The 14323-nt window shown below is 36.5% G+C and overlaps 1 protein-coding gene across 1 annotated transcript; it reads left to right on the forward strand.

Moving 5' to 3' along the window:
- The first annotated feature begins 5803 nt into the window (after positions 1–5803).
- LOC150110688 (uncharacterized) lies at positions 5804–11755 on the forward strand. The gene is made up of 2 exons (XM_090400322.1): positions 5804–6672; positions 9830–11755. The coding sequence occupies exon 2, from the start codon at positions 9858–9860 to the stop codon at positions 10881–10883; it is 1026 nt and encodes a 341-aa protein (XP_090256448.1). The 5' UTR covers positions 5804–6672; positions 9830–9857; the 3' UTR covers positions 10884–11755.
- The last annotated feature ends 2568 nt before the right edge of the window (positions 11756–14323 follow it).

Here is a 14323-nt window from a genome sequence, read left to right on the forward strand (position 1 = left end):
CATCAATGTCTTTTCAATAGCGATTAAGCTTAGGCCATACATCCTTTCCTGGTCCTTTACAACGCAATGATATCCGAAAAAGAAAGCTCGGAATCGACGAGTTCTGCTGACTTATAATTTCCTTGAATGCAACCTGAAGTTGATTTTCTTACATTTATTTTAAAAGATGATGCACTGGTTTCCTGGCAGAAGAAAAGAGTAATTTCATTTAAATTTTCAAGCGAATATAGAACTAGGCCATAAAAATCTTTTTAGTTTTCTAAAACACTACCAGTCTTCGCACTGACCATATCTTTCACTATAAAAGAGTTGAAAAAATTCAAGTTTTATAAAGTGAAGAGTATCTTTCTTCCATCTCCAGGCACACGCAGTCGACTATTCCATATTATAATCGAAGGCACACGTCTTCTCCGTCTCGACTCATCAACTATGCTTCTGCTTTGATGAAGAAACCCAAACATCATCAAATCAGAGGTGTAGCTAGAGGGGGACGATCCGCCCCGGGCAGCACTTTGAACATTTTTGAACTCTTGCAGTTAATTCTAAAATACAGTCTCGAGAACTCAGTTCCAACTATTGTAATACTACAGCGAATTTTCTCACAATTGCTGTAAGTGTTGCTAGTTGTGAGAGGAGTTTTTCTAAATAAAATTAAGAATTACCTACATTACAATGAAATAGACTTCGACGATTTTGCTAACAGAAAAGCAATTAAAATAAAGTGTTTTAATTTATTTCCCTATACGTCGTTTTGACATTTTATAATATTTTTGGTGTGTATTGAGAGGGGTGGCAAAACCTCTAGCTACACCACTGCATCAAAAAAAAAAAGTGCATGACGCTATGAAGTAGCTTAAAAATGACGAGAAACATCGACATGCACTTTTTTTTTTCACAACAGGACTATATCATTACTGGCCGAGTTGGTAGCGTATCTGCTCTCCAGTAAAAGGCTGCGGGTTCGAATCCCGCCGTGGACATGGATGTTAGTGGTTGTGCTGAACGGCAGATGGCGTTGGTGTATTTTGGTTCATTGTAGTTGGTGGATTGAGTAGGTCTTTGATAGTTGGTGGATTGAGTAGGTCTTTGATAAGTCTTTGGACTCCCTGGAGGTATCACGTAAGAATAATATCATAGGATGAGGTTTGCAGTATATTATTATTATACAGGCATTTCCATGGAGTCTGTAGACTCGAACAATATCTACCATACCTTTCTTGGACTCGTTGACAGATGAAACATCACAATTGTAAGGCATTCCATTCATTCACCACTCACCATGAGAAAAATCTAGTCCTAACACCCTTGTGAAGACACTCTTACTTAGTTTCCAGGCATGACCTCTCGTTCTTCCATCACTATAGCCAAATTGAACAGAAAAACATTTCTAGCAAATAAAATTGTTCAAAAATCTTGCAAGAAATGCAAAAAAAAAAAAAACGAGCTTTGATTAGAGCATCCACTTCCCTTTCCTCAGTATTCACTGTGTTCAAAAAATTCAATGAATTGACTTCTGTGACGTTTTACTGCGCTTGTTTAACAGGAAGTAAAGTTCCACCTGGGGTGGTGTGACAGGGAGTATTTTTTTAATAACGAAGGAGTTTGGCTCCTTCGTTACTTAGTTTGGAAAAACAATCTATATTGATATTCGAGAGATGCTTTGCTTCAGAACCAGTGGCGGCTCGCGGCTTGAAATCGTGGGGGTGCTGCAACTTTCGAAATATACATACACATTGTAAGTACAGCGTATGCGTATTTGGATAAAATATCAAATTTATGGTAAAAATTAAAAAAAAAAAACGAAAAAATATCGATAAAATTATACAGTTTAGTATTATTCAAAAGTAAAAATCCATTCCTTTAATTGTAATTAAAGGACTGGATTTATAATATTTGGACATTACAATTAAAGGATTTAATTGTAATGTTCAAATATTTAAAGAGACGGAGTAAACACGATAAGCACTACGAACACTACTACGGGCGCAAACTACATATAAATAACAGTGGAACTGCGCGAAGGGCAGTGCCGCATTAGGAGTTGTTATAGGATCAATGGTGGAGAATAGTGGGAGATCAGGGGAGAACCAGAGGTCAACCCTGGAAACTGTATAAAGAGGGTGTGAGTAGGGGAGTGAGAGGCATGTCATGTTGCAATACATTCATCTGTCATTTTCTTTCAAACAGCCAAAGCAGTGGAATGTTGTCTTCATTATTTTCTACAGCTTTTAAATAGCCATTCACCTATTTCACTGTATTGTAGTTTTTTTTTTTTTTTAAACTATTTCTGTTTTTACTTCTATTAATATTTGTTGTCAAGTAGTATAACCTATATATATTAGATTAGATCTTTGTGTTCTTTCTTCCACTGGTGCTTTTACTTCCTATTCGGATAGGCTGCCTTTTTTGATATTTTATGTTTCCCATGCACTTATTGCATTTCAAGTTTTTTGCCAGTATTTTTTCCACTTCTATATTCAATTCACTTTCCTCATTTAGTGTTTGAATTTTCATAATGGGAAGTTCTGATAAATCTTTTTGGGAAAACTAAAGTTTGGCCTCTACCATGTGGTAATCACTGAAGACGACTGGCGTATGGTTCGATTTAGGTTGAAATGTAAATTTTATATTTATTTTAGATGCATTGGTTCTTCCTTTTGTTGTACTTCTATTTATTATTATTGGTTTTCATCTTATTTTCTGAGATTCATGTCTTCTGCTACTATGGCAATGCTTTTTTGAAATACATAGTATTTTATTTGTTCCCCAAACATCCTTTTTTCGTTAGCCCTTTAATGATATTTTTTTCCAATACTATATCAACTACTAAAACTTTATGCCTTAGAGATACTTCATGATAAAGTAACTGAATGGCAGGGTTACAGGCTATTAATCCACCACTATTACTTTTATTTGCAAATTCATAGACGAAGATATTATTCGTGACACCTCCAAGGAATCCGAAGACTCATCACGGGAGGACACCAACTGTACGACTCTCCATCTTCAATGCTATCTATTGCCTACAACCACCTCAGCTAGTATTTTTTTTATCTGTAAATTGCGTGTGTTCTGAAGGGCCGATTTGTCTGTATGCAGGATGAAAAACCCGAGTTTCCGGGAGAAAAAACCCTGCTCCATCCGTATGAAATCGGTTAACTCACCGATCGAAAAAGTCCATATATAAAGATTCCTCCCGCCCAAGGGTGCAACGTACCGCCGTTCTTCCAATTGCACTACAGAGTTATTTATTTTTAGATTGTTGTACGAGTTCTACAGAACACATTTTTGTTTACTTTCTTGTAGCATATCTGGAAAAGATTTGAGTATCCTTACCATTCCACTTTAATACACGGGCTGTTTATTAAAATGGCATACTTTAATATGAAATTCGCATTTTTTGATGCACATATCTGAAATCATAATGCAAAACCTTTGCCCAAAGTTTGATATATATAAAGTGGTGCTTGCATCCTCTGTGCTAGGCTGCCTGAAGATAGACTTCAGTTCAAGTGTAGTTGCTGACTGAAGGAACTTTTTCTGAGCCTGTCTTCTAGTGGTTTCTGAGTTAGTCCATCTTCGGCATGGGCAAGCAGGTTTTTTATCCCATGAAAATCAGCAATAGAACCCAATTATATTTGAGATAGTAACATATCCTGTTATGTACCAAGAGATGGCAGCACTTGTTTGCCCATCTCTTCATCAGTTGCCGCTTATAATTAGTGATAATCATGAGCCAGCTATCTCTGATAAGCTACCAGTAGAGATTGAACTACTGACTTATTCTTCAAAAGCTAGATAGGGTTAAACGGCCTTGTCTACTCCCTATAAGGGTGTTATTATTATTAGTAGTAGTATAACAATGGGTTTGCTTGCACTATCACAAGGTTGGATCGCCACTATTTGAGCGAATCACAATAGTTTTGTTTACAGCATGTAATTCTTATTTTGGAGAAGTGTCTTGGTTTTAACTATTTTTATCAAAGTAGTATAATAATACAATAATAGCTGGCCTGTGGAAATACTAGTCGTGGTTGGCATAGTTACTGAACTGAGTGGTGGAGACAGAGTTGCAAAGTAGGCCTCCCTGAAGATGTCATATAGTAATAATGAAATATCAAAGTAGCATATTTAATTTTTTTTTGGTGGTGGCGTTGAGCCATGTAAGAGGAAGTGTATGGTGGGACTGATGTTTCAGGTGTGCTGCAAGAAAGTTCAATAATTTGAGTTTTCTTGGGTCAAAAAGAAATCTAATCCCAATTACTCATCAGCCTTGAGGTCTTTCACACAAATTATTACTATTACTACTGTCGTCATAATCATCTCTTTGTAAGGGAAATGATGAATAATACAATTGAAAAGTTTGATTAACATGTACACATTTTGGCAAAAACATAAAACTGGTATTTTGAATGACACCATTATCACTGGATTAACCCATTTTTTCCCCCTTATATATTTCACAACCATACCAATGGCATTCATTAACATTTTCCTTGCATAATCATTCTTTCAATCACCACTTAGTGAAAGACCTGTTTTGAATTTCCTCTCATGCAATTTTGCCTTTGGCAACCTCCTTGTCTGTGTGCTTTGTATTCATTGACCTGCTTATCACCTTTCTTATTTTTTTGCAGTTCTTGTTTAATAATGTTATTCAACTGTTTAAACTTCCTGACCCTAGTTATGCAATCTAATCGATCATGCACCTCTTCATTTCCTTGCAGTTTATGCAATACCACTACTGCAAGTTGTAGTACGGCATAAATCCTGATCACCAGCTTTATAGTTCCACACATCCCTTTTTAATCAAAAATGCCACGTTCCCAGGTCAGGACTTCATGGTCACTATTATTACAACACCTCCAGGGAGTCCAAAGACTCACCGAGGGAGTGCATCTACTCTACAACTCTGTCTCCACCACTCAATCCACCAGTAGTATTTTCAGACAAACACACACATCCATGTCCACAGTGGAAGTCGAACCTGCAGCCTTTTGGCTAGAGAGCAGATACACTAACCACTTGGCCAACATTACTTTGGTTATGGACAAATTCTTGGATATTATGAAGGCCAACATTTTTAAATCCTGAATACCTTCCATTACATAATGTTGTAATTCTATTTCCTTCTTCCTGTCCCCATAGCTAAAATTCTCCACAATGATTACTCACTCTGTGCTCATTGAGCTAATTTGCCAATGCATGTCATGCCAGCCCAGTTGACCAAGTGGTTAGCATATCTGCTCTCCAGCCAAAAGGCTGTGGGTTCAAATTCCACTGTGAATGGATGTTTGCGATTGTGTGAAAATACTGGTGGTGGCCAGTAGATGGCATTAGTGTTTGCTGATGGTAAATATTGATAGAGTTGTGGATGGGTGCCCTCCCTCAATGTGTCTTTGGACTCCCTGGAGGTGTCACATAATAATGTCATCTACATCTCCTTTTGCCTAAACAGCAACCAATTATTTGTCTGTTTTTTTTTTTGTTTTTTTTTAATCTCAAAGGCATTGCCTTCTTCAACTCTAATGAAAGTTGAATTCATCATGAAGATAGTCATAATTCTATCTCTCAACCAATGCCAAAAAATCCTCACCCTTATTCCTGACACGTGTGGCATAAATATATGTATATATATTGCAATATTTCCTTGCTTTACAGCAATGGTTCCTAAACTGTGGGTTGCATAAAAAAGTTGTGGGGATCAGAGCAAATATTAATAATATGAATAAACGAGTAAATTAAATATTTATTATATAGAACTGATGAAAAATTATTACACATCACATCTACATCCTTTCATTCTATAATTGTCTATTTGCAGTTTATTGTAGAAATAAATGTTAACTAGTCACGTCATCATGATAATGTGACACTCGAGTGTAAAGAAAGTAGTATTGCCAGGGGTTGCTAATAATTTTGTCTTATGAAAGGGGGAGGTCTGGGCCACTATGGGCAGTGATACACAATATAGAGCCTCTTCCTGTCAAGTCAATCCTACCTTTCCACAGAAGGGGCTCTAGCACATGCATTGAGCAATCTCACTGCAAAGGAAGGGTCATGGATAAAATAAGTTTACAAACCTGTGGTATACAAGTACCCTTGAATCGTTTTAATAAGTACCTCCTTCAGAATTCAGAAAAAACTCCATTAAGTATTTTTTGATTATTTTCTTTTACTCATTCACCTTTGATGAGCCACCTGCACAGATGTTAACCTAACAGCCTTGGTTTTCTAAATTTTCTCTCATCGAAAAACTTCAAAATACTTGATTCCAAGTTCATTTCAAGTGCAGTCCATCAAGCATATACATGTATTTTTGTATTATGTTTGTATTACTAAATTACATTCTTTTACAGTGACTCATTTGCAATAATAGTACTTCACATTTCACTTCATACACTGGCAAAAGATTTATAAACTTATATGACATCTCCATCATCACACACTCACTTGCTCCCCCCCCCCACCTTGTTTCATATCCTTTCACATTCCTTATTTTTTCACCTTTTAAATTATTCATTCATTCTGGTTGAAATGATTTAACTTTTACTTTCTCTTTTTGACAGTATTACTAACATGTTTAATTTTGAAGATGATATTCAGCTCTTTGCAGATGAAACAAAATTGGACATAACTGCAACTTCAGAAGAAAATCGATAGGTTTACCAGGTGGGTAGATGAATGGAAATATCAATTTAACAATGTCAAGAACACTATATTTAAATCTTAAAGGAAATCCTTTACTAATCAAAGAGTGTCTGTTGAATTTGTCATCTGCCTTTCTCTAAATTTCATCTACTGTGGTATTCGGATGGGCTGCAATTCTGTTTTGTTTTGCGACAGTGCACAAGTGAACTGGCAATGCCTCTGACTAATCTCTTTAAGCTTCAGCTCTGGCAGGGTTCCAAGGGAGTGGAAAGAGGACGAAATAATTCCCTTGCATAAGAGAGGCTCTAAAGTTGCAGTAGCAAATTATAGGCCAATGAATATCTCAGGTGTGGTGGTAAAAGTAATGGAAAAATTGGTCAAAAAGAGATTTCAAGAATGGGTGGAAAAAATATACCGTATGAGAGGCAACATGGCTCAGTCATTACAATTTATTATATTTTTATAATAGAATAACAACTGAGTTCGATAAAGTAAATACAAGATGATTCTGCAAAGGCATTTAACAAAATACCACATGGAACTGTTAAGCAAATTAGAACAAATGGGGATGGACATGACACTGGTTAATTGAATAAGAAGGTGGCTGCTGGACAGATATCAAAAAATGGTATATGGAGGAACAGAATCGAGGCAAAAACAGGTGACTAATGGTGCCACAAGGTTCAGTACTGGGACCATTGCTGTTTAATTTGTATATAAATGATATGGGAAATAACCTGAAAGAAAATATTCAGTTATTTGTTGAAGATGCAAAATTAGGTAGACTAATAGTTAATCAAGGTAATCTGGAGAGATTGCAGGATAAAAAGATAATGGATGTCAGTTAATGTGGAGAAATGTAAAGTTATGCATTTTGGGATAAAAGATTACAAGCTGTGTACCACACTGATAGAATAGTACTCCACAAAATAGAGGACGCTAAAGATTTAGGTGTGGTGGAAGACAGAGAGTTCAAATTTAGAGGACATATTGCTAAGGTAGCCCAAAAGATTATTTGGCTATAGAAGAACACATTAATAAGTATAGATAAGGAAGTTATTCCCCTTTGTATGTCCACATCTGCACTACGGTGCTCAGGTCTGGTCTCCTAGATTCTTAGGGATGAGGAAACAATGGAGAAGATTCAGAGGTGAGTGACCAAGATGGTTAGTGGTCAGTGGAATGTTCTTCCCTATGAGGATAGATTATGGGTGTGTGGATTGCAGAAGTTGGTCGATAGTTGATAGGAGAAAAAGAGGGAGATATGATAAACATTTAAATTGCTTAATGGGTTTTATAGGATTGATGCAGGGGGAAATGTTTCAACACTCGGCTAGAGGGAGCCAGAACAAAAGGTCATCCCTGGAAGTTGAATAAAGTTGTGGTTAGTAAGGTGTGAGGACTAGATTTTTTGCTGGGAGAGTTGTGAATGAGTGGAATGGGTTGCCAGAGTCAGTTGTGAGTGCTATGTCTGTTAATGGGTTCAAGGAGAGGTATGATAGATTGTGTGAATAGTTTGGGTCTCCAGCAATGAGTCTTTGGACTCATTGCTGGAGACCCAAACAATGGAGGCACCCGTACAATAATAATCATATTCACTGAGTGGTTTTTAATGAATTTCCACAGGCTTTTCTTCTCTCCTGAATTTTTTTTTAAATATCAATCTCATCCACAAAAGCTGGTATCCTACTATAGGTGATCATAAAGGCTAAATAATTCAGGAAACTCACTCTAGAGACCAAACATAGAACATCTTAAAGACACTTCAGGCCTCCAATAAACAAAGTGGGAATCTTACAGTGAGCAACGAAAAACAGCCTACTATCAACTGATCTGATTAGGAGTTCAGTACTAACTGGGCTTGCCATTATTAAAGCATACAGTAAGAGGCAATTCATAACACGAAGTACATTTAGTATTTTATTTTTTAATACTAATGTTTATAAGAGAGGGGAAATGATGGAGCAAGCCAATATTAGTGCTCATTCTACATTTAAGAAATGATATAAAAATTTGTTGGTCGGACATATTAGATCCTGTGGGATTCTTTATTTTCAGATATACCAATAATCACTAAAGTATATACTGATTTTAGTGTAATAAATGGGCTCTGCAGCCATTTGTTCTTTTCAATTCCTGTACGTTTATCAAAAAGAAAAGTTAGAGTAATAAACCACATAATCATATCAGTATTATGAACAAGTGGTGTGTTTTAGGCATTGAGGCTTGACACTAGAACCAAAATAGGAAATAACATTTAATATTTATTTTTACAATTATGCCACATATATAATATAAACACTGTACAGAACTTGAACCATAAGATCAACAACTTGGAAGTACATACCTAACAATAATTTCACATTATTTGAGCTAGTCACTTCCCTTTTTAATATTCTAACAAGTAACAGTTTTTGGCAAGTCTTGCTTGTTTACAAGCTACATTAAAACTTTTTTTTTCTTAACATGTAGAAACATTAATAGTTGATTTAAAAATTGCTTTTAACAGTCCATTAACTGTGTTCTTTGGGAATAGCTATTTACCCTGCAATGGTATTTTTTTATGGTAAATGGAATGCTTAGTTAAACCTAGTCCCATAAGAGATTTTCTAAACAGTAGCCAGAACTTAGCATGCAGTTTTCTCATGAATTAGCCATCCATAATAAATAATTTTTACATTATAAACATTATCTTTAAAAGAAAGATAACATACAGACCCAAAATAAAGCACCATATTCTTGGTGCTTTATTACCATAAAAATTAAACATTTAGCATAAAAAGTACCATAAGATTTGGTACTTTTTATGCTAAATAGGCACAAGCTAAATAATTTTTAGCCCTCTTGTATTAATGTCCCACTGTTTCACTATGAAGTTATATATTATGTAATGAAATAGTTGTATTCTTGATATCAAGATTCATCCTATGATTGGTGTTTATGTTACAAAAAAGAAAGCAGCACAACAGTTAAAATTATCTATGGTCACTCAGGAGTCACTTTTCTTTCACTGAAGGCTGGGGCAGGAGGGGTTGTAAGATGTAATTACACCATTTAAAAATTAAAAAAAAAAATATATATATATACAGGGTGTTCGGGATAAATTTGACATATTTATAATTAATTATATTTTTCCGTAAGTTACATGTATTAACACACACTTCTCTTCATTTAAAAGGTTGGACCCTTCTTCATTCATATACAAGATGTCAGAAAGGATGGATAGCTGGAACCCACCTGAATCATGGAAGAGAATAACTTGTATCATGATGATTCGTGCCGGCCATCAAAATAAGGATATTTCGACTGCTGCCCAATGCTCCCTGAATACAGTAAAAACAATCAGGCATGAACTAGAGACTTGCAATGGTGACTACGAGGATGTAGCAAGAAGAAAGATCCCTAGCAGACGATCTGATTGCGTTCGTACAGCAGAATTCCTCGCAAATCTGCAGGAACAGGTGTTGAAGATCCCTGGCATTGGAATTCGGGCTTTGTCACGTGAAATGAATGTTGCAGCCTCTACTATGAAGCTTGCACTCAATGAAGACCTCCGCTACTACTCATACAAGCGCCGCAAAGATCAGCTGCTTACAGAAAAGGCCCGTGAAAAACGTTTGATAAACGCGAAGAAACTTCTAAGCAGAGTGAAACATCCTGCGGAACCACAAACAATCTGGTTCTTTTCCGATGAGAAAAACTTTTGCCAGGATCAAAAACACAACACGCAGAATAACAGATGGCTTGCATACAGTACAAAGGACATTCCTCGTGTAATGCAGACTAAATTTCCCCAAACTGTGATGGTTTTCAGATGTGTATCCTCTGAAGGCAATGTGATGCCTCCGCATTTTTTCCAAGAGGGCCTCAGGTTGACTTCAGATGGCTACGTGGAGTTGCTAAACACTGTAGTCAAGCCCTGGATAACAAGGGTAGCCAATGGTAGGCCGTATGTATGGCAGCAGGATTCGGCCCCTTGCCACACCTCTGGGAAAAGTCAAAAATGGTTGTCTGAAAATTTCTACGACTTCACCAGTCCAAATGTTTGGCCTCCAAACTCCCCAGACCTTAACCCCATGGATTATTTTGTATGGGGCGCAGTTGAAAAAGACACCAATCGCACTTCCAGTAATACAAAAGCCCAGTTAATGGATAAAATTAAAACAGTTTTTTGCGGCCCTTCCCAGGGAGACTGTAGCATCAGCTTGTTCGAGGTTCCGAAGCAGGATTGAAGCTGTGATCGATGCTAATGGTGGTTATTTTGAGTAAATCTTGTTGATAGTATTGTAATTAACTCTGCCTGTAATGTTTTTTGTCAATTCATTAAATTTAATAGATACAAAGAAGATTTTCTTTTTCCTTACGAAACTGTCAAATTTATCCCGAACACCCTGTATATATATTGCAATTGGAAAGAGAAATAAAATATTTAGTGTTTTAAATACTACAGTTTATTTTCAAACTATTTATTACAGAAAATTTCTTTGAATAATAAATAATAAAAACTGATCTTTCTGATAGCAACGAACTGCATTAACCACTAGAAACACCTATCTATTCCTAAGCTGGAATGTTGTCACTATGAAATTTGGTTAATCTATACTGTTTTACATGCATTATAAAGATATCTCTACTAAAATTATCATATTTAAATTCGGAATTTTATTCATTTGCCAGGGTGTGATATGAGACCAATATTTGGAATAGTTAGTGAAATATAACGCGAAAAAGTTCTGTTTTTCACTTATAGAAAAAGAAAAAAAATGTAAATGATAAACTTTATTGCATTTATGTACATTTTCTCACCATAAGATGGATGCTATTTTCTAATTTCCCAATGTTCGTGATTACACTGTGAAGGTAATATATATATATAGGTTATCCTCTGAGTTTTTGTGAAATGCAAAATATTGTAAAACAAATAAAATGGAAGTGAATTATAAAATTAGAGATTCTGATTTGGTTTAAGTTTAGATTTATCAAAAGTTATATTTGTCAACTGCATATATTCTTTTGGCCTATCTGTTTTGAAGGCAGAAAATCTAGTTTCTGAAAGAAAAATGTATTGCTACACTTAACAAAATAAATTAAAGATGCCAAGAAATTATATTCTTGGTTCAATCCTTGATCCAAGTGTAAACACACAAAGTTTGCACCTGAAGTAATTTCAGAATTGGACAACTCACACACACACACACTAGGGGTGCTCCACTCCCTGACGCCTACGGCACCCCTATCTGTTATTTCATTAGTATCAAAATGTTATTTCATTTTCAACGAGCACTTGACATCCATGGAAGTATTTCTTTGCCACTCCCCACTTTTTTTTCTTTCTTTCTCACAATATACTTGAATAGTATCTTAATGAAGTTGAAGGCTATCCTGTTAACCAGAAAATCCCTCAATTTTTTACAATACTTACATACTATTTATTTTATAGCCCTCCTCTGTTCTAAAAATGTTATACATTTGTTGCCAGTGTTGATAAATGAGATTAAGGGATTAACTGAGAATTAGTTTATTTCAAGGATGAACTGCAGTCTGTTGCATTTGGTGAATGCTGATGAAGATTTTGTGAAGATGTCATGAACATAGTGATCATAGTAGTATTTGGAGAAGAGATGGTTGATAGCAAATTCTTGCTTATAATGGCATCAACATAACATGATGCATGTTATGCCTCGCCAAAAGGTTTGTTGATTGGTAGAGCCTCTGCTACTAATGGCTCATGCAAAAAGTTTGAGTGCAGTTAGTAGTTGGAAGAGGAACAATCGTTCGATGCTGTTGGCACACTCTCCCTCGATGAGTCTTTAGACTCCCTGGAGGTGTCAAATAATAATAATAATCTCTTTCTACATGTACTAGGAAGAGATTAGTGAGGTGCACTGAAGTGCTCCCTCCTATGCATATACTAAATTTGATAATTTAATGTAAAGTACACTGAAGTGATCACATTGATGGTAGATGTGTGTGTGTAGCAGAGTGGATAGAGTGTCCTCCCACAATGAGTCCTTGGAGGTGTCATTGTAATAATAATAATAAAGTTATTACTAGCTCTTTATACTTAAATATAAAGTTATTGCATTCTTTTCAACTAAGTATATGGATATAGAGCCAAGAATCTAGAACTACTAAAATGTAACAGCATGCAGGTACGTACCATGCTAGATTTTAGTAGTTCTAGACTCTGAACTTTGTTTTGCCAGAGGCAAAACTATATTATTATTTGCAGCATCTCCATGGAGTTCCAGAAATTCATTGCAAGAAACCCATCCTAACTATTATTCACATAATATCTATCATGCACAAGAGCATATATTCCAGGTGTGCGTGCACACCCCTGGAAAATTCACAAAGAAATAATTTTTGAGCATTATTTGAAATAAATAGTCATGAACTGTTACAAGTATCAAAACATTCACAGTGACTGTAAATTATATAAAGTGAATGTTGAAGCATGAGGAATAAAGTTGATGTCCCACACAATGAAAATCCTAGAAAAGGTTCTTGATGGAAGATTGAGGAAGGAGGTGGAGATTGCAAAGGAGCAATTTGGCTTCATGCCTGGTCAATCGGCAACAGATGCTATCTTTGGGGTATGACAGATGATGGAAAAGTTTCGAGAGAAGCAACAGGAACTACATCTGGTATTTATTGATCTGGAGAAAGCGTATGATAGAGTGCCAAGGCAAGAAGTCTGGAGGTGTCTGAGGAAGAAGGTACCAGAGAAATATATCAGGTTGGTGCAGGAGATGTACAGAAATGTGAAGACAAGTGTTCGAACCTGCCTGGGAGTGACAGAAAATTTTCCAGTGACAGTTGCCTTGCATCAAGGGTCTGCATTAAGTCCATTCCTGTTTAATATTGTGATGGAGGTGGTGATGGAGGAAGTGAGAGAAGACGCACCTTGGACTATGTCGTATGCAATGACATCGTGCTGTGTGCAGAATCAAGAGAAGAAGTGGCAGTCAAAGTGGAAAGTTGGAGGAAAGTACTGGAAGAGAGAGAGGTATGAGGCTGAGCAGAAGTAAGACCGAGTATATGTGTTGCAAAGTGGATGGGAGACAGATCTGGAACTGGAAGGAAATGTCATCAGGAAGGTCAGTGACTTTAGATACTTAGGTTCAACAATGAAAGAGGATGGTGAGGCTGAGAAGGAAGTGGGATGCAGGCAGTGCCAGATTTACGTATAAGCTAAAAATAGCTACAGCTTAGGGCCTCGCAATCTGCTGGGGCCTCAAATAAAAAAACAAAAAGCCAGCTGATGTAATTTAAAACAGTAGGGGGCCTCTGGATTTTGTATAGCTTAGGGCCTCAGCAAGTCTAAATCCGGCCCTGGATGCAGGATGCAAGCAGGATGAGAGAGATGGCTGGAGTGCTATGTGATAAGAGGGTGCCGATCAATCTAAAAGGCAAAATTTACAGGACAGTAGTGAGACCAACTATGACATATGCTTTGGAAACTGCAGCCCTAAGGAAAAATAACATCAGCAGGATGGAGGTAGCGGAGATGAGAATGTTTAGGTGGATGTACGGTGTGACCAGAAAGGATCATCTGAGAAATGACTGTAAGGGGAACGGTGAAAGTTACGAACTCAGGAGCAAAGGTTATGCAGATGGATGTGCAGGGGAAGAGGAAGCATGGACGGCCAAAGAAGAGATGGAGGAGGAC

This window comes from Typopeltis vanoorti, chromosome 1, assembly GCF_054136105.1.
Source record: "Typopeltis vanoorti isolate ZY-2024b chromosome 1, IOZ_Tvanoo_1.0, whole genome shotgun sequence".
NCBI classification, from domain to species: domain Eukaryota; kingdom Metazoa; phylum Arthropoda; class Arachnida; order Uropygi; family Thelyphonidae; genus Typopeltis; species Typopeltis vanoorti.